Genomic DNA, 24,471 nt, shown 5'->3' on the forward strand with positions numbered 1-24,471 from the left:
CAAGTCACACTTTCTGTAGACGTTAATATGGAAATGAACTCCAGAAGGACCAGTAATCAGCAAAGCACACAGGTTTTAGGACAAGTAAAAACATTTTTATATTCAACATTCTCAAACCGCTCTACTTTAGAACATTCCGTTTGAGTCAGCTGCAAGTTAGTTTATCTATATACAAAATAAATGCACGCTATGTGCAAAATTTTAACATCCCCCATTCCTGCACGGTGCAGTTTAATAATTAAGTCAAATAGTTTATGAATAAATAAAATAAGATTAAATTCAAGAGCATTCCTTCACTTAGTTGGATAGCCTGATGTTAAGTAGATAGGTAAGTAGGGGTAACATTCCATACTGCTCTGGGTTTTTAAAGAAAAAAACTGCAGTGAAATTTAAGTATCCCTTACTGTGCTGGAATACAATCTAAGTGAAATGCATCATGCATAGAAAATGAGTTCTGGAATTTGTCCCCCTTGCACTCCTGTGCCGTTGGTGCTGTCTGAAGAACACTGGAACTGGAATGTCACTTTGCCACACTGTACTTCAGTCATTCCCTCTTGGCCAAAATAACTGAGTTCGTTCCCATCCAGAATGGCACTGACGTTGTAAAAAGTGTCTTGCTCCACTTGCACGGGATGCTCGAACCACACTGAGAAAGTGTTACTAGATCCGTCAGAGGTAAACTTTGTCAGGTTCTGGGCAAGAACGGCTCCTAGCCGCTTCAGTTCAATTTTGACACTGTATTCAGCTTTCCCACAACTGGACCCGTACAATCCCAGTCCGGCTATAAATATCCTTTTGTCTACAGCAAACTGGATGCTGTCGCATCGACCTCGGTACCTCCACTGATTGCTGCGATAGGCAGAGGACTGAAATCGATGGCACCTTTGAGGTACAAGTCCTTTCCTTTTAGTCAGTGGAAACTCTAGCTTGGGTTTGTTCGCAGCAGTATACCACAAGAAAATATTGTGCCTTTCCTCGAGAGTCAGGATGTCGGACTGAGCTGCTCCGTTGGCAAACTCTTCCAGAGTCATGGTTGGAATCCGAACCAAGTATAAAGCTTTTCCTAATACATTCCGCTTGTTCCTGGGAGTGATCGGCAGGCCTTGTCTCTTACATTCAGCCTCAGCCCAGTTCAAAACGGCCTCGAACACCACCACCTCCTTTGTGTTCAGTGCTTCCCGAGTGACGATGATCTCGAGCGTCTGTTGATCTATTTCGCAGAAGCCCTCCGATTTCAGTGCCATCTCAGCTTGAGCATCGATAACTTCCCAGCAGCGCTGCGTCAGCTCCGGTTCCTCAAAAAGTCTGCTCTGAGATAGCAGAACGCAAGCGTTCTTGGCCTCTAGGCTGGTCTCCAGAAAATTGACGCAAGCCTTCGCCAGTGCTGGGACAATGTACTTCTTGGCGGCATACAGTGTAGCAAGCACTGTGTCTGCTTCCAGGTCGATTTCATCACTGTACATGTACCTATCGATACAAAAACACCAAATTTAAACAAAAAGAGCTATATACCATTGTCTTTAAATTCTGCAGCTGGAATCCATCTAATTTCGTACCAGGCATTGAAACTCCTTTTTTCCAGACAGCTAAATGACGTAGACAAACAATGCATGTTTTATGAGAGTCACCCCAAGCAGTCTTGACCGCTACTTACTTTAGTAAGATTAGAAAGGCTGCAGGTTCCACATCTGGGATATGGATTTCAGATTTGACCTCTGCAAGATCTCCGTAAAACATAGCATAGAAGACAGAGCTACCAACTGCCAAAACGTACTGTGTGAAACAAACAAAAAACCCAAGTCAGCTATAGTGGGTGGGCAGCTCCATTTAGAGTAGGAGTCTGCAGTCAGCGAACACTGAAAAGCCCCCTTAAATGGCAGCATATCTTTCCCGCTCCCATCAGTTAAGCCATAATGCAGGTTTGATAAGTATATTGAATGAAAAAAAATCACTCCCCCCTTTGGTTTCAATGGGATATGCACTATTTCTCCAAATATTTGTACGTTTAGAAAACTGTACAGTATTATTTCTAGAGGGTTCTGAAAAGGGAGGTGAGGAGACAGCAGAAACTGGGGAGGGCTGGGATTCAAGTGTCTCCAGATAAGCCTCATATAAGTGCCCTGGGTTCTGTTACAGTATTAACAAAACAGAGGAGGGGGGGGATCCCACCAACCTTGTGTGCAGGAACTTTCTTGGCTGCCCCCACTGGGCCCACAATAAAATGCACGTCTGCCATCAGTTCGTTATTGAACATGAGCGCGTTCCTGCAAGTTTACAGGAGAGAAGAAAAAGGGCCCCGTAAACGAACAACACTAACCCAATTGGAGAGCCGCTACAGTCACATTTCAGCCTTCTGCAAGGTGTTCCTCGCTTTGTGTTTTCTTTCTTTGCACCACTTGCCCTCCCCATCCCGGCACCTAGCATTTTCCCATTCTGGCTTAGGGGGAGCAGCCAGACAGGTAGCAAGGCCAGGCAAGTCTAGTTTGGCTGCAGATCTGGGCCAAGTTCCCCGAGCATCTGGCTGGCCTCCCCCTCCATCCCCTTCGACGCAGCTGGAGCGGGCAGGCCAGGTCGCTACCTGCCGGGACCTGCCAGCCGGCAGAACCTTGCAAGCCCAGTGGCGGGCATGCCAGGCTGCGTGTCTGTGCGGGGAGCTGCTGCTGACCCAGGCGGGCGCTTACCTCTCTCGCAGGGTGGGGTGGAAGGACTGCCAGTTGGCACTCTCCAAGTTGTTGTTGTTGAGGTTTTGCAGCGGCGGAGGCGGCGGGGGCTGCGCGCTGTGCTGGAGCTGCAGGGCGTTTTTCTTGCTGTTGGCGGCGGCGTTGGCGGCGTTGCTGTTGGCGAGGTTGGTGTTGGCGCTGGCAGGGTAAAGTTCCGCAGCCATCTTCTTCTGGAGGGCGAGGGGCACGATCTCATAGCATGCTGGCCCCCGGCTCGCCCTCACGCTCTTTTTGGACTTCTTGAAGGTCTCTGGAAGCAGAAGAAAGAAAGTCAAACACTTCATGATCCTGCCCTGGAAGCAACCATGGTCCGGTGGCATCGGCGGGAGGGGACCCCCGGGGCTAAGGCTGCCACATCGAAGCGCTCCGGGGGAGAGAACCGAAGCTGGTGTTTGAAATCGCCCGGAATCCGCAGGCTGGTTCGCTTGGCTGCCGGAAGAGCTCAGCCCAGGGACTTTTTGTTTATAATTTGGCGCTTCGTGTTCCTGCTGGAGGCGTTGGAGAAGGGATGAAGCGGATGATGCCCTAATGAATCACCGCCGGTGGCTCACCTGGCCGGGAAGCGGCAGAGCAGCGGCGCGGCAGCTGGTCTCCGGTGGAGGACTGGCGCCGACCTCAAGCCCCCCGCAGCCCCGCTCCAGGAGCGACTCGCCTTCCCGGGAGACGCAGCGGCTCCCCGGAGCCCGCTCAAGTTCTGTCCAGGGAGGAGGAGGGGGAGGCCAGAAGCTCGGCTTGTTTGCTTGCTATTTTCCCAGGCGCATCCTCGGAGGTAGCAGCAGCAGCAGCAGCAGCGCTTTCTCCCTCTCGCCTAGCTGTATGTATCTCCCTGCTGCAAAGAGCCTCAAGCTCTGCGCTCCGTCGACCGAAGCCACAACAATCTGAGCGCGCAAGGCGCGATCCGGCGGGCGAGCAAGTTTCCAAAGAGGCGCCTCCTTTGGCACGGGCTGCGCTTGGGGGGAGGGGGGGAGCCGGTCCCGTCCAGCCTGGCGAGGCAGGCTCCGTCCTGGGCAGCCCTCTCCGCCTCCGCTGCCTCTCCCTCGGCGCCCGTGGCCGTCCGCGTGTGCCGCGCTCCGGCGCGTATGTGCCTCCCGGCCCGTCTCCGCGGCTCTGCCTGCCTCCTCTTCCTCCTCCTCCTGCCGCCGCCTCAAATAGCCAGCAGCAGCTCCGCGCGTCACCGGCGCCTGCTCCAATGGGGGAGCGGCGGCGAGCAGGGCGCGGAGGGGAGGGCCGGCCGGGCTCCCTCCCTCCTCGCCAGACAATATGTCATTCTCTCTGCGCTCCCTCCCCGCCGCCCACCCCTCGCTCGCTCGCTCCTCCACCGCCCTCAGCTCCCCCCCTCCTCCGTTTGGGAAATTTACAGGAAACCCAAATTCACCCCTCCGCTTGGAGAAAGGCTGCAGAGAGCGAAAGGCGCAAACTGCTCCTGCAACTTCCCTTCGCGGCAAAAGGCAATCCCAGCCTTTGCAAAGGGCGCTTGGATTGCAAAGGGAAAGTTTGAAGCCTTTGATCTCTCTCTCCCCCCACCCCCCGCTTTGCATGGGAAATCCCCCCTCCCGCAGACCCGCACTTGGCCGGGCTTTCTTGGGTTGCTGCTCCTGTTGGCCCGAAGCAGCTCAGCAGTCAACGGATGGGGGGAGCCGAGCTAGGCTCTCCCCGCCCTTGGAGGATTCTCCTTTTCCTCCCCCCATTGCAAAAAGGGCGCCTGGGCAAATGTTTGCCAAGCGACGGCGACGAGAACGCAGCCCCTGCAATTGGCAAACTCGGCTGCGCCCTGGAAACGCCGCCGCCGCCGCCGCTCCAGCCTCCATCCGCCGCCGAGCTAGTCGAGCTACCCTTCCCACCGCCCGCCCTCGCCCGACCGTACCTGCAGGCCTTACCAGGCGCCCCCCGGTCCAGAGCCAGCCGGGAAAGTTTGCACGGCGGGCTGAGCGGCGGAATCCGGAGCCATGATCCAGGCAAGGGAAGGACGGCACCGTGGCGGCTGCAGCAGCAGCAGCATCAGGCAGACGGGAGGGGCGGCCTCACCGAACCCGGCTGCGCGCAACAGCCGCGGCGGCCCCAGGCTGGCTCCTGGCCGAAGGAGGGCGCCCCTGCTCCGCCTGCGCCGCGCAAGGCGCCTTGGCCCGGGCTGCTTTTTTCCCTCGCCGTCTGCTTCGGGCAGAGCCGCGGGGAGGGGCAGAGGGATAACTCCTCGAGCATTTTAAGAGCGTCTGGGTCTCGATTCTCTGGTTGCAAAGGATTGGGCTCTCAGTTGCAAGCCTGGGGGGACGGCGCGCATCTCTGGAAGATTATTTGCAAATTCAGAACAACAGACCTTTCTCTCTCCCAGGACTTAACAGGACTTTTTGCATTCTGCTCTCACTGCAGATGCTGAATTTCTGCTCTCCAGACACCTTCTCTCTCAAGCTAATTACAATCTTCTTATACCTTGCACCTTTACTTTAAATCTGTCTGGTTACTTCCACTTTTAATCAAGATGAGTAGCCCTGTTCGTCTGTCTCTAGCAGTAGAAAGGAGCCAGAGCCTGTCGCCCCTATAAGGCTAACAAAAATTGTGGCGGAGCACCGCAAATTTTGTTAGTCTTACAGGGGCTACTGGACTCTTGCTCTTTTCTGCCACTTCTAAATCATATATCTGAAGAAGGGAGCTTTGAGTCTCAAAAGCTCATATGCTCGAAATCTTCTTGGTCTTTAAGATGCTAGTGGACCCAAATCTTGTTCTTTGCTGAAGACCTGAAACTATCTCTGAAAGTTGTGGCCCAGTGGCCACAGAGGGCTTTGAGCCTTTCCTACAGGTTGTGCTTTCAGTATAGGAAAGAATGTAAGGCTTTAGTTCAGGTGGGTAGCCCTGAGGGTCTGCAGTAGAACAGCAGAAGTCCGGTAGTACCTTAAAGACCAACAAGATTTCCAGGGTATGAGGGTCTCTTCATGAGATAACGATGATTAATATAAATAGAGGAAATAATTGAGCATTTATTCTCATCTGGGACTCAAGGCAGGTTATAAGTATGATTTTAAAAAATATCAGCCAGTAAGCACATTCCAAAATACTTGCATCTTAACAGCAAAATATTCTAGAAGCAGGCCACCGCGGTTATTTGACTCAGGGTTCGACAGTTACGTTGACCCCAAAATGAAAGAAGTAATTGAGAACTAAAATACAATATGGATGGGGGAAAACTGGAGACTGGTCAGAAGTGAATGGGTGAAAGCAAAGTGGACTAAAAGGAGCAGAAAACATGTTTAAGAAGGTAACTTGTTTACATTTTATTTGCTGCCCGAGTTTCCTTAAAATCTAGTATCTAAATAAAAAGGCCGTTTGTCTCTTCAGTATAGCTACTTCATTAACATCTTGGTCCGCAACATGGCATCTGTGGGGGCCATGGTGCCTGCAGAGAACAAATCCTGGTTTTTCTCCAGTTCACTGGCGTAAACGGTGTTTCAAAAGACCCCGGGAAGCATTGCCTTTGTTTCTGCATGGAGCATCCATTTTGGAAATTCTTCGTTATGGAACCTCCAGACATTTTGTGACTAGATCCGGCCTCCATGGCAACCGTTTTGTTTTACGGTCCACTACCTGTTGTCAGAAGTGCACATAGAGTCACCAAGGATGGAGATCCCTATATCCCTATATATATGCTTATATTTTGTAGTTTTCTTTCACAATACAATCAAAATAATAAAATGGTACAAAATCTTTTTCTCTGCGTTGAAAATCATTAAGATGAAGATTTTCCTCAGGTCACGCTCTAGAAAGCAGGGGAAAGACTCTTCAGGCAGCAAGCCTAAGGTCTGCTTGGAAGTAAGTTCATTGTATTCACTGGAGCTTCTTTCCAGAAAAGTATTGTTAGGATTGTAGCCTCAATACACTCTAGATTACCCCAGATTCCTGTGCACAAGGTCTGCTGAAATTCAGAATTTATTTTTTTTTTGCCATTAGTGTTCACAGAGCCAGAGTGTGACCCAGTGTGGTGTAGTGGTTAGGGTGTTGGACTAGAATTTGGGAGACCCAGGTTTGAATCTACCCTCCGTAATGGAAGCTTGCTGGCTGACCAGTCACATCATCTCAATCTAACCTACCTCACAGGGTTGTTGTGAGGAAAAAATGGAGGAGAGGAGAGCAATGGAAGCCACTTGGGGTCTCTGTTGAGGAGAAAGGCAGAATATAAATGAAGTAAATAAGCAAGTTAGATAGTAGGTTGCACTTTACGTTTACAGGCATGTTAAACTCGCCATGAAAAACTATAAATATTTAGTACAGTCCAAAGGCACTTCCAATTAACTTGTCAGACGGGCCCGGTAAAAGTTGATTTTTGGATAGCATCAAGAAACGATAAAGCTGCACAAAGGCCTGTTTGGTAACACCGTGTCTGACAAAATAAATCAGATGAGTACAAGTAAATGGATACATTGTAAGTGCAGTAAGGACATAAAAGCTGTATTTCTTCCAAAACTTTGCCCAAGTTCTTGCAAGCTGCTATAGCTAGGTGGGATTCTGTAGCTAGGCAAATCCTAAACTCCTTGGCAGATTCTAGATCAGAAGTATAAACATCTGCATGCTTCAGAGATTGTCCAAAATAATAAAATCTATAGAAACTCAAAAGAGTGATCTTTCCAGGCTTTCAGTGATTCAGTAGGGGGTGTATGATAAATAGACTTTCCTGTTGCATTTGCAAAAACGGAGGCAAGAAGCAGTACATACATCAGCAACGGTTGGCAGGGAGGAGTTCTTCCTTGGTTCTCTGTTTTGTTGCTGTGCTGATTGTTCTTAGTTCTTCCAGTTAAGTGTTAGTTTATAGCATTTGACTTAATTTCTATGAAGATACAACTACATCATAGTTAACTAAAATATATGTCTGTAATTTAAGTCTTTTTTAAACCATTTCCTGTTGACACATAGAATCAGCTTGGTGATCCAATGAATATGCACAATCATGTTTTGTGCACCCAGAGTAAGTGTCAATAACACTATTACTCAGTGGTAACTCTTGCCAGTTTCATTAATTACAAATTTTGCAAGAACTGTTGAAACAAATGTTTTAGCAAAGCCTCCTCTTTATCAACCGACAAGCTCAGGCAGGGCATCAGCTAAGGAAATTAAGTTGCCTCTAAGGGTTAACAATTTACCTACAGGAAGATGACACCGTGGTTATTAAACCGGCGGATAAGGGAGGGGGGATTGTACTTCTGGATCGCGAGGATTATCGACAGGAGGTATTGAGACAATTGGGGGATCGTGAGTACTATCTTCCAATTGATCACGATCCCACCTCAGAAATTCAGCGTATCATCAAGATTATTATAGATAATGCACTCGCTGATAATCTGATTGATTTGCCTATGCATCATGCCTTGTATAATCAGGACCCTCGGACTCCTGTATTTTACTGTTTACCAAAAATTCATAAGCCTGATCGACCCCCTCAAGGTCGTCCAATTGTCTCTGCATGCAGTTCCATTTTGGAACCACTGGCTATTTATTTGGATAGTATTTTACAGCCCTTTGTGATGGAGGTTAGATCATTCATCAAAGACACCACGGACTTCATTAGACTAGTGGAAGATATGGAGATTCCTGTAGGGGCTTATTTGCTCACCCTTGACGTTCAGTCACTGTACACCTCGATTCCTCATAATGAGGCCAGAGCCGTCATTGAGCATTATTTGGAAAAGAGATCTTCAAAATTCCCCCCCACTAGCTTTCTTCTAGACCTTGTGGATCTTATTATGGAGAAAAATTATTTTAGATTTGAATCCCAATTTTACCTCCAGGTTAAGGGAGTCGCGATGGGTTGCCCCGCGGCCCCGAGTATTGCGATTCTCTTTATGGCCGCATTAGAGGAAAAATATGTTTATAGTGTTGAGAATAACCCTTTTTTTGAACAACTGGTTTGTGTAAGGAGATTTATAGATGATGTCTTTTGCATATTAAAGAATGCCTCGATGGTTGAGGGGTTTGTAAACTGGCTTAATAGCCTAGACCCTAATATACGGTTCACATCCCATGGCAGTTTGGAGAGTGTGCCTTTTTTGGATGTGGTTGTCTTTAAGCGATCTGCCACTTCCTTGGGGGTAAAACCCTTTAGGAAGCCGACTGATAGGGCGGCTTATTTACAGTATACTTCCCATCATCGCCCTGTCTTAAAGAAAAACATACCAGTGGGACAATTCATGCGCATTAAGAGGAATGCGTCATTCCACTTTGACTTTTATAGGGAGGCAAACAGGATGGGAAGGGCTTTTAAAGCACGAGGATACCCAGATTGGGTGATCTCCCGTGCTATGAAAAAAGCTGATGGATTGACCCGACCGCAATTACTTACTTATAGGCAAAAGGATCCTGCAACCACGGGCATCTCTTGGGCCATTGACTATTCTCCTCTATCTGGCCCGATTACTAAAATCATTAGGAAGTACTGGCACATCCTCCGTGAGATTCCGGGATGTGAGTCTCCACCAAGAATAGGATTTCGCCGCACTAGGAACCTAAAGGACTTACTAGTTCATTCCGATTTTAGAATACCTTTGGAAGAAAAATCCTTGCCGCAGGGGCATTTCCCCTGCGGACATTGCAGTGTGTGCGCCCTGTCTTGTGATCTTAGAGATATAAATTATCCGTCATCTAGTCAATCAGCCCAATCAAAAGGGTTCTCCACTTGTAATACTGATAATGTAGTTTACCTCCTTCAATGTGCCTGTCCCCTCCTATATGTAGGCTGCACTACCCGGCCGATCCGTCAGCGGATCCAGGAACACGTTTCACGGGTTAAAAACTGTAGTGAGATAACAACACTCCACCAGCATCTGTGGCAGACGCATGGTAGGGACAAAACCTTCAAATTTTCAGTATTGGAGGTGTTACCTAAATTTGGAGCGAATAAACGTCGCCTCTTGCAGGCAGAGATTAGATGGATTTTTAGATTAAAAACCATGGTTCCACAGGGTCTAAATACTGAAATTGACTATTCAGTCTTCTTGTGATTTCCGTGATAACTTAAATCGGATAGGGACGGGCTCCCCTGACAGCTGTCACTATCTCTTGCTTTGACCAATTCTTTCTCCGTTTTTAATGAATGTTTTTGATTCAACACCCATTGTAGTGTATAAATAACTTGGATAATTAGGCAGACTGTGGAGTTCTCTGGTCTGGATTTGGGACGAAAATTCTCTTAAGGATATAAAGGATAAATACCCTTTCTAACAATATAATTTTAACATGAATAAAATATTGGTGTGCCGGGGGGGTCAGTCGCAATGGAGAACATTAGTTCTTCAGGATTCCAATTTGGTTCTGTTCCCCTTTAAAAAAGTAGACTCCATATATAGATGTGGGTCTTTTCAGGATCAGAGTTTAATGAAATGGTTCAGTGAATGCACTTAATTGATTTTTTTAATGATGACAGTATTTATGGTCTTGAGAATGATCTCCCCCTTACCCTTGAATGGACTTTACATTGACTCTGTACCTGGTGGTTAACTTCACGTGTTTAGATTATGTTGGAATCAAAATAGTGAGTATTAATTAGTGCATTTGGATATTGTATTTATGATTGTTATTGTGGCATGGTCTATGATGGACTTTTAATGATAATTTATAGGTTGGTGGCCTGATGAAGGTTTTATCCTGAAACGAGCCAAATCGAATGGGACCGGTAAGCTCGTTGCCACTCAGCGTTCCTGCCACTCAGCGTTACTGGATGCCTTCAATTAGCTTCCACGGACTTTGGGACATTATGCATTAACAGCAACGTGATTACCACTTACCTGTTGAATGTTCAATAGGATTTGATGAAACTTTTCTTGCTCCTATGATTATTGTAAATATTGAACTTTTCTTGCTCTTACGATTATTGTAAACAATTGTTATTGCACCCATTGTTGTAATTTTGAGTGTATCATTGTACATAGGGCAATATAATAATTCTTGGCGTGCTTCCTTTATATTTCCTTGGTACAGTATTCTTGAGGAAGCCCTTTCCCTTTTGGTGTTCGTTGTTGTTTGCTGGGCAAAATGACTGATTACAGGGATACTTTTGCCTTTTCTGTTGATGAGCGAGAAAGAATTTTGTCCATTCTTCCTTCCCTTTCGGAGGGACAGGGAGGCACACCATCCCAAGATTGGGAATATTTGACTGAGCAGTTAACGAAATATACCAAATTGACTTTGCATGCTGCCTCACTTATAGAGTATAGTAAAGAGAACATTATACCAAGAGGTTTACGTATGAATAAACCTCCAGGGATGTATAAAAATGATGAGCTCTTTAAAAAGAAATGGGCACAGATTTTGAACAAGTGTTCTTTCGACTTAATATTGCTTTTGATTGAACGGATAGCTCAGGAGAAGGATGAAGTGGGATTGGAGATAGAGAATGTGCAAAAAGAACTGCAATCCAAATATTCAGAGGAGGAATTTAAAACTAGATCTGGTGAAATAAATAGATTAATAAAGGAATGTGAAACTAAACTTAAGGAATTGAAATTAAAAAAATTGAGCAGAGACAGACATGATTATTCGAGTGGGAACATTTACAATTGGAAAGATCAGGTCTCCAAGAAACGAGTAACTTGGGCTCCATCCACCACGGATGGTCATGATTTTGACACCACAGATCCATCGGACACTGACCATTCGGGTGATGAAGGGGGACGAACCCTAAGGAGCCGTATTATACCTAACCAACCCCAGAAGCGTTCTTTTTTAGCAAGGGGCCGCCCCCCACGCAGGGGGAGATACCGGACCTAGTTTTCAATTTGTCCCACCGGCGGCTTTCAACTATTGAATTACAGGTTCTGAACAAAGGATTAGGCTTCGTTCCCTCCCCCAAATACAATATTCTCAACACACGTATTGACTTGTACAAGCTATTTCGTCAATTAAGATTAAAAAAATTTTTTGGAGATACTAGTGTGACTTCCGTGATTCCTGGTCTGAAAAGAAAATCCACCTTTACGCCACCAGTCTCAGACGTCCAATTAGAGACCTTTGAGAAATTAGTACTTAAAGAGGTAGAACTTTTGGAAGGCCAGCCTAGAAATCAATGGCAAAATATGACCAGGCTTGAGAAAATAGCTTTACGGTCACTACAGGAAGATGACACCGTGGTTATTAAACCGGCGGATAAGGGAGGGGGGATTGTACTTCTGGATCGCGAGGATTATCGACAGGAGGTATTGAGACAATTGGGGGATCGTGAGTACTATCTTCCAATTGATCACGATCCCACCTCAGAAATTCAGCGTATCATCAAGATTATTATAGATAATGCACTCGCTGATAATCTGATTGATTTGCCTATGCATCATGCCTTGTATAATCAGGACCCTCGGACTCCTGTATTTTACTGTTTACCAAAAATTCATAAGCCTGATCGACCCCCTCAAGGTCGTCCAATCGTCTCTGCATGCAGTTCCATTTTGGAACCACTGGCTATTTATTTGGATAGTATTTTACAGCCCTTTGTGATGGAGGTTAGATCATTCATCAAAGACACCACGGACTTCATTAGACTAGTGGAAGATATGGAGATTCCTGTAGGGGCTTATTTGCTCACCCTTGACGTTCAGTCACTGTACACCTCGATTCCTCATAATGAGGCCAGAGCCGTCATTGAGCATTATTTGGAAAAGAGATCTTCAAAATTCCCCCCCACTAGCTTTCTTCTAGACCTTGTGGATCTTATTATGGAGAAAAATTATTTTAGATTTGAATCCCAATTTTACCTCCAGGTTAAGGGAGTCGCGATGGGTTGCCCCGCGGCCCCGAGTATTGCGATTCTCTTTATGGCCGCATTAGAGGAAAAATATGTTTATAGTGTTGAGAATAACCCTTTTTTTGAACAACTGGTTTGTGTAAGGAGATTTATAGATGATGTCTTTTGCATATTAAAGAATGCCTCGATGGTTGAGGGGTTTGTAAACTGGCTTAATAGCCTAGACCCTAATATACGGTTCACATCCCATGGCAGTTTGGAGAGTGTGCCTTTTTTGGATGTGGTTGTCTTTAAGCGATCTGCCACTTCCTTGGGGGTAAAACCCTTTAGGAAGCCGACTGATAGGGCGGCTTATTTACAGTATACTTCCCATCATCGCCCTGTCTTAAAGAAAAACATCCCAGTGGGACAATTCATGCGCATTAAGAGGAATGCGTCATTCCACTTTGACTTTTATAGGGAGGCAAACAGGATGGGAAGGGCTTTTAAAGCACGAGGATACCCAGATTGGGTGATCTCCCGTGCTATGAAAAAAGCTGATGGATTGACCCGACCGCAATTACTTACTTATAGGCAAAAGGATCCTGCAACCACGGGCATCTCTTGGGCCATTGACTATTCTCCTCTATCTGGCCCGATTACTAAAATCATTAGGAAGTACTGGCACATCCTCCGTGAGATTCCGGGATGTGAGTCTCCACCAAGAATAGGATTTCGCCGCACTAGGAACCTAAAGGACTTACTAGTTCATTCCGATTTTAGAATACCTTTGGAAGAAAAATCCTTGCCGCAGGGGCATTTCCCCTGCGGACATTGCAGTGTGTGCGCCCTGTCTTGTGATCTTAGAGATATAAATTATCCGTCATCTAGTCAATCAGCCCAATCAAAAGGGTTCTCCACTTGTAATACTGATAATGTAGTTTACCTCCTTCAATGTGCCTGTCCCCTCCTATATGTAGGCTGCACTACCCGGCCGATCCGTCAGCGGATCCAGGAACACGTTTCACGGGTTAAAAACTGTAGTGAGATAACAACACTCCACCAGCATCTGTGGCAGACGCATGGTAGGGACAAAACCTTCAAATTTTCAGTATTGGAGGTGTTACCTAAATTGGGAGCGAATAAACGTCGCCTCTTGCAGGCAGAGATTAGATGGATTTTTAGATTAAAAACCATGGTTCCACAGGGTCTAAATACTGAAATTGACTATTCAGTCTTCTTGTGATTTCCGTGATAACTTAAATCGGATAGGGACGGGCTCCCCTGACAGCTGTCACTATCTCTTGCTTTGACCAATTCTTTCTCCGTTTTTAATGAATGTTTTTGATTCAACACCCATTGTAGTGTATAAATAACTTGGATAATTAGGCAGACTGTGGAGTTCTCTGGTCTGGATTTGGGACGAAAATTCTCTTAAGGATATAAAGGATAAATACCCTTTCTAACAATATAATTTTAACATGAATAAAATATTGGTGTGCCGGGGGGGTCAGTCGCAATGGAGAACATTAGTTCTTCAGGATTCCAATTTGGTCCTGTTCCCCTTTAAAAAAGTAGACTCCATATATAGATGTGGGTCTTTTCAGGATCAGAGTTTAATGAAATGGTTCAGTGAATGCACTTAATTGATTTTTTTAATGATGACAGTATTTATGGTCTTGAGAATGATCTCCCCCTTACCCTTGAATGGACTTTACATTGACTCTGTACCTGGTGGTTAACTTCACGTGTTTAGATTATGTTGGAATCAAAATAGTGAGTATTAATTAGTGCATTTGGATATTGTATTTATGATTGTTATTGTGGCATGGTCTATGATGGACTTTTAATGATAATTTATAGGTTGGTGGCCTGATGAAGGTTTTATCCTGAAACGAGCCAAATCGAATGGGACCGGTAAGCTCGTTGCCACTCAGCGTTCCTGCCACTCAGCGTTACTGGATGCCTTCAATTAGCTTCCACGGACTTTGGGACATTATGCATTAACAGCAACGTGATTACCACTTACCTGTTGAATGTTCAATAGGATTTGATGAAACTTTTCTTGCTCCTATGATTATTGTAAATATTGAACTTTTCTTGCTCTTACGATTATTGTAAACAATTGTTATTGCACCCATTGTTGTAATTTTGAGTGTATCATTGTACATAGGGCAATATAATAATTCTTGGCGTGCTTCCTTTATATTTCCTTGGTACAGTATTCTTGAGGAAGCCCTTTCCCTTTTGGTGTTCGTTTAACAATTTACCTGGCAGGAAATGAGAAAAAATGCGCTCTCTCATTCCAGAAGAGCATAAAAGTGTAGAACAAAGCTTTTGAATGATTTGCTTGATTAGAAATCCCCCCCCTCCATCCAGAGCATTGTTTATATAATTCTTTTTATTTGGAACGGAAAATGCTCAGTAGATAATTACTACAATACTGCAGTTACATAGCTATGGTCCTGATACTGAAAGGCGTGATATAGTCGGAAGAACATATTTATTTATTTTCTGCCTTTTTCAGTGAAACTCAAGGTGGATTATACAGTGTAAGTCGATATGATGAATATGAGACATCAAGGAAACAATAGGGTATGGATTGCAGAAATTTGAAAAAAAACCTGAAATCTGATAAAGAGCTGAAACAATGCCAAAAAAAGCATAAGCAATTTAACATGACATCTTAAACAACACAGAAATTGCCCAGTAGGAGCGTACTTAGAGCAACAGTACGCAGTAGTATAGCTTACAGTCCCTATCCTTTTACCAGAGCATCTCTCAACTATTTCCTTATAGTACAGCTGTATGACCTGTGTAAAAAAAACCTCTTGAGTTACTCAGTTTTGCACAGTCAGGAAAGTAGGAGCTTCCCTGAACTCTTCGGGCAGGCCATTCCATAAGGTCGGGGCCACAGCAGAGAATGAATGTGCACAGGCAGGCATTGATTTTGCTCATTTGCAGGGTGGCACCTGCAGAAGGATAAATTTAAATTGTCCTGTATATTGAAAATGGAGTTTTGAAGGAGAACTTGCAAGTAACTAAACATCCATCAATATAAAAAAATCCATGTAGTTTGGAATTTTAATTATGCTGGTATTAATGTCCCACCTTGGTCAGCTGCTCTTTTATGGGAGCAGAATGCTTAGAGGATACAGAGGGTGAAAGCCCGGCCCTCTTCCTGTTCTCTCAAAACAGATTTCTGGAGATGTATTGTCGAAGGCTTTCACGGCCGGAGAACGATGGTGGTTGTGGGTTTTCCGGGCTGTATTGCCGTGGTCTTGGCATTTTAGTTCCTGACGTTTCGCCAGCAGCTGTGGCTGGCATCTTCAGAGGTGTAGCACCAAAAGACAGAGATCTCTCAGCACCAAAAGACAGAGATCTCTCACTGTGACACTGAGAGATCTCTGTCTTTTGGTGCTACACCTCTGAAGATGCCAGCCACAGCTGCTGGCGAAACGTCAGGAACTACAATGCCAAGACCACGGCAATACAGCCCGGAAAACCCACAACAACCATCAGATTTCTGGAGATCTACCCATCTCTCTTGTCTGTGGGCTGACAATTGAAGTGGCCGGCTGATGCTTTCTGGGGAGAGGGGATGGATTTGGGGCTCCCCGTCACTGATCCTCTGGGCCAAACCAGACAAGACATTAAAGGTTCTGCAGCTGGTGATCCTACATTTGCAGCACCTGTGAGTTTCCCCAGCATAGCAACCAGCCCCCCAAGGCACTTCACTTTTTGTGAGCTGTGGCTCACGAAAGCTCAAGCCCCACTACAAATTTTGTTAGTCTTATAGGTGCTACTGGACTCCTTTTCTGCTGCTACAGACTAACACGGCTACCCATCTTGATCTAAGGCCACTTCAGGTTGGGAGAATGACATAAGTGAGGTGGCTTAAAAGCCTGTGTGCCATGGTCCTGATCCGAACTGCGGTCCCTGCGCACCTGATAACTGCATTTTAAAGAAAGCTGGGAGTTCTGATCATAGTTTGGTTCACCCCTTAATCTACATAAGAAGAGGCCTGCTGGATCGGACCAGTATTCCATCTTGCCCAGCATCCTGTCTCACACTGACAAAGAGAACTGCGGTTCTCGAAAGCTTATGCTACGATAAAGTTGGTTAGTCTTAAACGTGCTACTGGACTCTTTACTGTCTCACGCTGTGGCCACCCAGTTATTCTGGAGGGCAGACAACAGGGCATAAAGGTTGAGGCCATCCCCTGATATTGCCTCTGGGCACTGGTGTTCAGTGGTTTACTCTGAATTTACTGACCTTCTGTATTCATTCCGTCTCTCTGGCGTTAATTGTGGGCTTTGTGGTGTAAAAACAAAGGTGGATGGAATGATCGAGGATCACATTATAAAGCTATGAGTTGGACTGTCAAAATTCTAAAGAAGGTTATCTTTTCATCTAAGTGAGGTCCAAAATTCTATTGTTGATTGCTAAAAACATTTGACACCCCCCTCCCCCAATGAGAGAACACCTGATGAGGAAAGTCTCCCGATAACGGGGAAGGTTCACAGTCAGAATGTTCCCTCTGGAAATGCTTTAAAAGAATATTTCCGCCTCCAGTCATTCTCTGTTCCCGGTCCAAGCTGCCCACCCCGTCCCCCAGACATGCTGGCAATATCTTTTACTGCCCTGATTATTGCAAGTATTCATCAAAGTTCAGGACCGCCGGCAGCTCATGTTCTTTCTTTGTGTTCTGCAGTAACTTTGATAGCGTATTCTTATGCATCGTTGAGAAACCGTTCGGGAGGAATTGGACTGTGTGCGCACCCAGAGCGCCCAGTGTAAGAATGGGAGGGGGGGATCCAATGACATCATAGCTTATGGGGTTGGGTCTGCTCCTGCAGGGTTGCCCCCTCAATAAGGGGTTGGTGGCAGGGACTGGGGAACGGGGTCAAGGGCTTTCTCATACTTCTGGGAAGGGGTGGTGTTAAGGCTGTTATGGGTCCAACATACAAGTAAATATGTTGGATCTCATGAGACATTTCCATGAATTTTTTTTTTTTGCTGATTCCCTCTTCCACAGGATGCCTCCAAATCCCCCCCCCACTGTTCTGGGGAGAGTCTCCCCCCCCCCCAATAGCATTTTGGGCTGCGGTGAGATGGGAGAGGTGAGAAGCTCCTATACTGCTGATGGAAAATCCTTCCTGCCAGTGGAAACCTGCTGCACTGGATCCAACCCATTTTGTTGTGGGGTGGGTGGAGGCTCCTGTTATCCTGACACAGAATGAGAAGGAAAATGTTTATTTTAAAATATTTTTTAGCCTTTCTACTGTGTGTGGCCTTCCAGGAGGCTTACAACCCCCCCCCCCCAATAAATATCTGACTGATTAGCAGGGCTTTTTTTCAGCTGGAACGCAGGGGAACGGAGTTCCGGAACCTCTTGAAAATGGTCACATGGCTGGTGGCCCCGCCCCCCTGATCTCCAGACAGAGGGGAGTTTAAATTGCCACAGGCGCAGAGGGCAATCTCAACTCCCCTCTGTTTGGAGATCAGGGGGGCGGGGCCACCAGCCATGTGACCATTTTCTCCAAGGGCAACCCACTGAGTTCCACCACCTCTTTTCCCAGAAAAAAAGCCCTGCTGATTAGCATCCCGCAGATGCACCCGATGGGCCGACGTTTCAGTGCCCTCTCCCCAGAGCTGGTTTGTAAGACAGAAGAGTTTTCTGAGCTGGCAGAAATGGGTTGCGGTTGTTTCCCTCTGGATTTTTAGCAGCACGGCTGCAACCTCCTCAGAGAAGGCTTTGCATAGGGGAACTAAAGGTCAGAAGAGACAATGCACAGGAGATGAATAGAACAAGTCTTCCTGTGTGTGTGTGTGTTTTAAGAATGAAAGCGAGCGACGAGAGGTTGCTTGATCAGACCAAGAAATGGCAGGGAGGGAGGCGTCCTTAACTCTGCCCTTTCGGCCTTAGGTGCTGATTGTATGTTCAGCATAGCTCCCACAATGACCTGCTTGTTTTTCTCCTGTGGGGTAAGACTTTTCACTATGTGACTGACAAAGTAGCTTGTGGGAGGGGGATTTTGAATGGGCAACTGACATGAAGGGGAAAGCGCTAAGCGGCTTCTCCCCAGAAGCTCCTCCAATCTGACTAGGAAACTCTTGCAGCTGTTTTTCATTAAGGAAAAAAAAATCAGCCAGGAGACTTAGCAGCACATCTTCCTTGTTAACCTAGTTTGGCCCTTAGCCTTGGTTTTCAAGCAGAGCCTTTTTATTAGATTGCACTAAACAGTAAGAACAGGGCTGCTAACCTCCAGGCGGGGCCTGGAGATCTCCAGGAAGTTCGACTGATCTCCAGGCTACAGAGACCAGTTCCCCTGGAGAAAATGACTGCTCTGGAGGGTGGAGTCTATGACACTATATGTTGCCGAGGTCCCTGTCCTCCCCAAACTCCACCCATAAAATCTCCAGAAGTTTTGCTAATCTGGAGTTGGCAACTCTTAAGTAAAAATGTCAAGTTTAAGAAACCATAGTTGTTTTATCAGCATTTTATCAGTGACGTGGAGAGGCATGTTTTATTTTTTTATATAAAGACTTGGATGCATTTATTCAGTACATCTGATTTATGCATACTAGGATCCTGCATTGGCTCCTGTTGGTATGCATGTTAGAAGGGAGCCATCACAAAGTGCTTTAGACAGGTTGTAATAATGGCATGATGTTTCTTCCCCCTCATTAATAGTTTTCATTTATTTCAGATAATAAACTCAAACATATACACAAAAAAATGTAACTACATCGTATGAAAAGAGTCCAGTAGCACCTTTAAGACTAATCAACTTTACTGTAGCGTAAACTTTCGAGAATCACAGTTCTCTTCTTCAGATGTATTTTCGAGAATGGTGGTTCTCGAAAGCTTAGGCTACAATAAAGTTGGTTAGTCTTAAAGGTGCTACTGGACTCTTTTCTATTTTTGCTACTACAGACTAACACGGCTAACTCCTCTGGATCTACATCATATGATCATCCAAATCATATCTCTACAGTCTGCCACTACTTCAGTCCTCAATAATTGTTTGGATAAGATATGACTCTAAACACAGTATCTAAATACTATAAGAGAGAAACAATGAATAAACTAGTATCAGTTAAATCAAATTGTCATTAATTAAATCATATACCTATATAGAACTTGCCTATATATATTCCCAATTTTCTGCTTCTTCTAAAGATTTTTTAAAACAGAAAAAAGGCAAGAGTCCAGTAGCACCTATAAGACTAACAAAATTTGGGGTAGAGTCTGAGCTTTCTGAAGAAGTGAGCTGTGATCCACAAAAGCTCATACCCTACCGCAAATTTTGTTAGTCTTACAGATGCAACTGGACTCTTGATCTTTTCTACTGCTAGTGACAGACGAACATGGCTACCCATCTTAAATATCTTTGAGAGGCATGTTTTAGAAGGGTAAAAGTCAGGAAAGGATATAACAGGCTCTTGTTCTGTTACAGACCCATGCTTATATATTCCCCGTTTTGCGCATATGCTGGAGTTTGGGGATAAGAATCACGAAGTCTCCATGACAGCTCTGAGGCTGCTGCAGCAGATGAAGAGGGACTGGATGCACACGGGCCGCCGGCCATCGGGCCTTTGTGGAGCAGGTATTACGGAACCGGCTCGAACTGTTCAAGCCGGCGCTGTGTGGCAGCTGTCAGTTTTGCAGAAAGTCTGGTTTGGATGCCGTCCCTGTTTTTATGTTCTGTTTTGCAAATGAGAATGGACTGCATGCGCTGGCTGTTAGAATTTCATGCCTTTGAGCTAAATCTGTGTATGGAGAATTTTAAAATATCAACCTGAAAGTGGGTTGGTTCTGAGGTTAGTGTAGTTCAGTCTCTGGCGTTGTGCCCAGGTAACACAGATACTAGTTTCTAGCAGGTGAATCCGTGCCTCAGAATCCCCAGAAGCACAAAGCACGAGTTTCCCAAACGCAACACATTAGGGAGTTCTGTAGAACGCAGAGTTGAGCGATTGTATCAGTTTTAAGAAGAGTTGTGCTGAATCGCACAGGGTCACTCACGTCCAGCATTCTGTTTCCAAAAGAGGCCAGGAGTTTGCTTTGGAAAGCTCACACGCTTGGGTATGCAGGTTCGAATCCTCATTCTACCATGGAAACATGCCAGATGACCGTGGGCCCGTCAAACACTCTTACCCTAACCTACCTACCAGGGTTGTTGTGAGGATAACATGGAAGAGGGGAGAATTTTTTTATGCCACTTCGGGTCCCCATGGAGCAGAAAAGTGGGGTATAAATGAAGTAAATAATAAATAATCTTTACAATTTTGACTATTCCCATTAGTGAGTATTCAGAGGTATCCTGCCTCTGAACATGTAGTTTTCATTTAGCTACTGTGGTTCATCGCAATCGATAGTCTCATTTTCTGTGGGACTGTCTAATCATTTTTTAAAAAGCCGTTACCCAGCTGGCAGCAGGATACTAAATAGAAGCCCTGGAGTTGCAGCATTTTTTTTTCTCTTGGGAGGGAGAAGAGTTGGGAAAATACCTGGGAAAATATAATCGTACTAGCAGGAGATTTTTTTTTTTAAAGTCTCAGGTCTACATGTACGTTACACAAAAATGGGTAAGGAAAAAATCCAGGAGCTGCATATGGCAAACGGGGGGGAATGTTTGCCTTGCTGGTCCCAGTAGGTCCTGGATTGGAGGTATTGAATTAAAACATGCTTAGTACCTCTCACATTAGCCAAGTTTAGTTCTTTTTTTAAAAAAAGGAAGGTTCTTTAAACTTTGATCTATAGTTTTGTTTTTTAAAAAAATACTCAATCTTGACTGAAACATTTTTTGCCGAGACAGGTAGAGATCACAGGTTATATAAATGAGGAAATAAGGCCAAACATATACAATGGCCGTACTCCCGCATGGGAAAACTAAAGGGGTAAATCTAGGAACGCCTGTTCAGATGGGAGCTAAACCTTTCCCCTGTTTTGGCGACAGTCAAGTCTACCTTCTTCTTTATAGCCCCAGGGCTCCATAGCTGTTTAGCTTCAGCACGGATTTCATGCTAGGTTAAGTATCCTGATTGCAATTATTGGGGAGGGGCAAGTGTCTTGCATAGCTGCCCCCCTTCCAGCAAATACAACTCTTCCATCACTGACAGCTGCAGAAGAGGGATTGCAGAAGTTGATGGGATGGACATCTTGGCCTTTGCAACTAGCCAGAGGACTAATTGGCGTTCCTGCATGGATGTAGCCATCAGGGAAGATGGGCCGAGCCCCAGTGGACATACCTCCCTTCTTTCCTTGTCTTTTTGGTCCAGGGATGCCACCCACAGATGGAGAGGGGTAAGGGAGTTGTGAGCACCCAATTCCTCCTACTCTCGCCAGATCTGCGCAGCTTGAAGTGGGGAGTCAAGGGCGCTCTCACTTGGGCCCTTCTCCCAGGCCGTTTTGAAGGCGGTGCTTCAGATTATGCTCGTCTGCTGGCCATTCTCCGTCTCTGACAAGGAGGGTAGTCCTCACAAGTGGGCAGGGAGCTACATCACTTATTGGTGCTTTTGGGATCCACCCCCAGGAACCTGCCTGGAAATGGCTGTCAATCAGCGGTAGCATTATTTATTCATTTACGACAACCCTGTGAGGGAGGTTAGGCTAAGAATGAGTGACTGTCCCAAGGTCACCCAGCAGATTTCTGTGACAGATTGGGGATTTGAACCTGTGTCTCTCTGATCTCGTTCCAATGCTATAGCCACTAGACCATGTTGGCTCTCGAGGAGCAGTCCCCTCGGGGAATTTCCTACTCCCTAGTAGCTTGTCTCTGTCTGTTGATGTGAGCCACTTTGGAGGCAATAGTCTGAAAACCTGCATCGCAATACAATAAATGTTGGTTTGTGGAACATCTTTTCCAGATGGCTTAATTTAACTACAAAGTAACTTTTAAACAAAATCTCGGTTTCATCGTTCTGTATTCAAGCCTAGAGCTAAATATAAATATTTTAAAATTAATACGAGGATTAGAATTTCAGATGGTACTTTATGACTCACTATCTTTCCCTGGCCTTTTTCATCTGAACTGCCTTTTGATGTAGACCTTTCTCTGTTCAGCTCTACTAGTTGCTGCAAGGATGCACGATTTCCGGCGCACTGTTAAAGAAGTCATCCGGGTGGTTAAAGTCGGTGAGTCTACATTAAGAAAAAGGTAGGTCAGGTTCCAGATCTCTCCCCCCCCCGCCCCCAACTCCCACTAATGACTCAGAGCAACACAGAGCTTTACCACTTGCTGCTTGGAGGATGATTCTGTCCTCGTTCCAGAAAGGATTCCTTTGGCAAGCAGAATCGCGGCGCATTTTGCATAAGACATTGCTGTAGCTGCATGACAGTGGCTGTGAATGGCATCTTATGCCAGGACTATCAGTGGTTTGCCATTGCCTTCCTCTGCAGAATTTTCCTTGGTGGTCTCCCATTCAAGTACCAACTCTGCTTAGCTTCCAGGTTCTGGTGAGATCGGGCTATGCCATACTGTCCCACCACCCAGTAGCACCTTAAAGACCAATACAAATTTCGAGGGTATAAGCTTTCGTAAATCAAAGTTCACTTCATCAGATACAAGTGAGAATGAAGATCCAACAGCCCTTAACTTGGGAGAGATGTTACAAAGAAGGACCTGTTGGAGTCAAGATGCAGAAGGACAATACAAAACAACAATCAGCTTTATTAAAGTTGGGGAAATATGTATAGATGGTTGTTGTGGGTTTTCCGGGCTGTATTGCCGTGGTCTTGGCATTGTAGTTCCTGACGTTTCGCCAGCAGCTGTGGCTGGCATCTTCAGAGGTGTAGCACCAAAAGATAGAGATCTCTCAGTGTCACGAGAGATCTCTATCTTGTGGTGCTACACCTCTGAAGATGCCAGCCACAGCTGCTGGCGAAACGTCAGGAACTACAATGCCAAGACCACGGCAATACAGCCCGGAAAACCCACAACAACCATCGTTCTCCGGCCGTGAAAGCCTTCGACAATATGTATAGAGTTGGGAAATGCAGAGAATTAGCATCTGTAATGAGGACTGATGGACCTCCTTTATCATTTGTAGCTGATGAAGTGAGCTTTGATTCACAAAAACGTATATCCTGGAAAATGTTGTTGGTCTATAAGGTGTTACTGGACTAGAATGTTGTTCTATTGCTACAGCCAGCCACCTACCTGAAACTAGAATTGGAAAGTTTCTTTTATTCATTTATCACCTGCTGTTCTTGCTGATACTCAGAGCGGAATGAAGAAAAAGGGGAAGTGTACCAAGGCAAAATGAAGATGAAGAGACAATTGATGCAAAGGAAGGGAATCTTTAATTACTGTAAAATCTCTGTTCATTTCGTGTGCAGCTTCATCGTGGGGAATCAGAACTAAATATGGGAACGGAACTAAACACAGGAATGGAATTTAAAAAATCTGTAAGATTCCCCCTGATGAAGGTCCTGAAAACAGCCTACAGATCTGTAAAAAATGCAATAAACATAAGCATCGTACATCCTATAAATTTGGTTTATGCAATTTGGAGAACATTGAAATAAAGGCAATATAATACATCAAACAAACAATGCAGTATGAGTGTGGGTGGGGGAAGAAAATCATCCAAAACAAATTCTAAGTTTGTGTTGTTTGGCCCGGAGTCTCCAAGACCAGTTGCTGGGATCGGTGCTAGATTTGGAACTGGGAGCCTCAAGGGCCTCAGGGAGAGAAGGTTCTGTTCCGTTGACCTGACAAGAGCAGACAGGCAGGTTTCCAGGCACAACAACTCAAGCTGCCTGCTGGTTGCTGGGGCCAGCAGCGCACACCCACCCTCCCTTCTGTGCATGAGAAAGTTGTGGGCCTGGGCAATCCCAAGCACTTTACTTGGCCATGATCGGGGCCACGAGAATCTTAATCGGGAGGTCCCCAGTTTAAGCTTTGGTGCATCTGACAGCGTATTTTGTTTTGCGGGGTTCCCCATCCCAAAGTTGGCTTTATTTATTTAATTCGTGAGGGAGTTATGTCGCCCTGATCTGGATGGCCCAGGCCAACCCAGCTTCATCAGATCTTGGAAGCTAAGCAGAGTCTG

At 45.6% G+C, this 24,471-nt stretch overlaps 2 protein-coding genes across 5 annotated transcripts in view; one reads left to right on the top strand and one right to left on the bottom strand.

Moving 5' to 3' along the window:
* The window catches only part of BRF1 (BRF1 RNA polymerase III transcription initiation factor subunit), a 294,493-nt gene that overhangs the window by 104,293 nt on the left and 165,729 nt on the right, over positions 1–24,471 (top strand). The window contains exons 6-7 of the mRNA XM_054970610.1: positions 19,875–20,024; positions 22,481–22,574. Coding sequence (XP_054826585.1) covers positions 19,875–20,024; positions 22,481–22,574 — 244 coding nt within the window. The remainder of the gene's footprint in view (positions 1–19,874; positions 20,025–22,480; positions 22,575–24,471) is intronic.
* BTBD6 (BTB domain containing 6) lies at positions 141–4,699 on the bottom strand. Of its 4 annotated transcripts, none has more exons than XM_054970614.1 (5): positions 4,585–4,699; positions 2,682–2,970; positions 2,174–2,264; positions 1,655–1,773; positions 141–1,467 (listed from the first exon to the last, which is right to left on the bottom strand). In XM_054970614.1, exons 2-5 carry the CDS (start codon positions 2,882–2,884, stop codon positions 435–437), a joined length of 1,446 nt encoding a protein of 481 aa, XP_054826589.1. In that variant the 5' UTR covers positions 2,885–2,970; positions 4,585–4,699; the 3' UTR covers positions 141–434. The 4 variants fall into 4 exon arrangements, with proteins under 4 accessions (XP_054826589.1, XP_054826587.1, XP_054826586.1 ...); XM_054970612.1 differs by lacking the exon at positions 4,585–4,699 and adding an exon at positions 3,272–3,823; XM_054970611.1 differs by lacking the exon at positions 4,585–4,699 and having other exon boundaries at positions 2,682–3,823.

The sequence above is a fragment of the Eublepharis macularius genome, chromosome 2 (genome assembly GCF_028583425.1).
Source record: "Eublepharis macularius isolate TG4126 chromosome 2, MPM_Emac_v1.0, whole genome shotgun sequence".
NCBI lineage: Eukaryota > Metazoa > Chordata > Lepidosauria > Squamata > Eublepharidae > Eublepharis > Eublepharis macularius.

Coding starts and splice junctions, on each gene's coding strand:
- BTBD6 (XM_054970611.1), bottom strand. CDS start 3,040: ATGCCACCGGACCATGGTTGCTTCCAGGGCAGGATCATGAAGTGTTTG. Junction 2,265..2,681: donor CACCCCACCCTGCGAGAGAG/GTAAGCGCCCGC, acceptor GTAAACTTGCAG/GAACGCGCTCATGTTCAATA. Junction 1,774..2,173: donor AGAAAGTTCCTGCACACAAG/GTTGGTGGGATC, acceptor TGTTTCACACAG/TACGTTTTGGCAGTTGGTAG.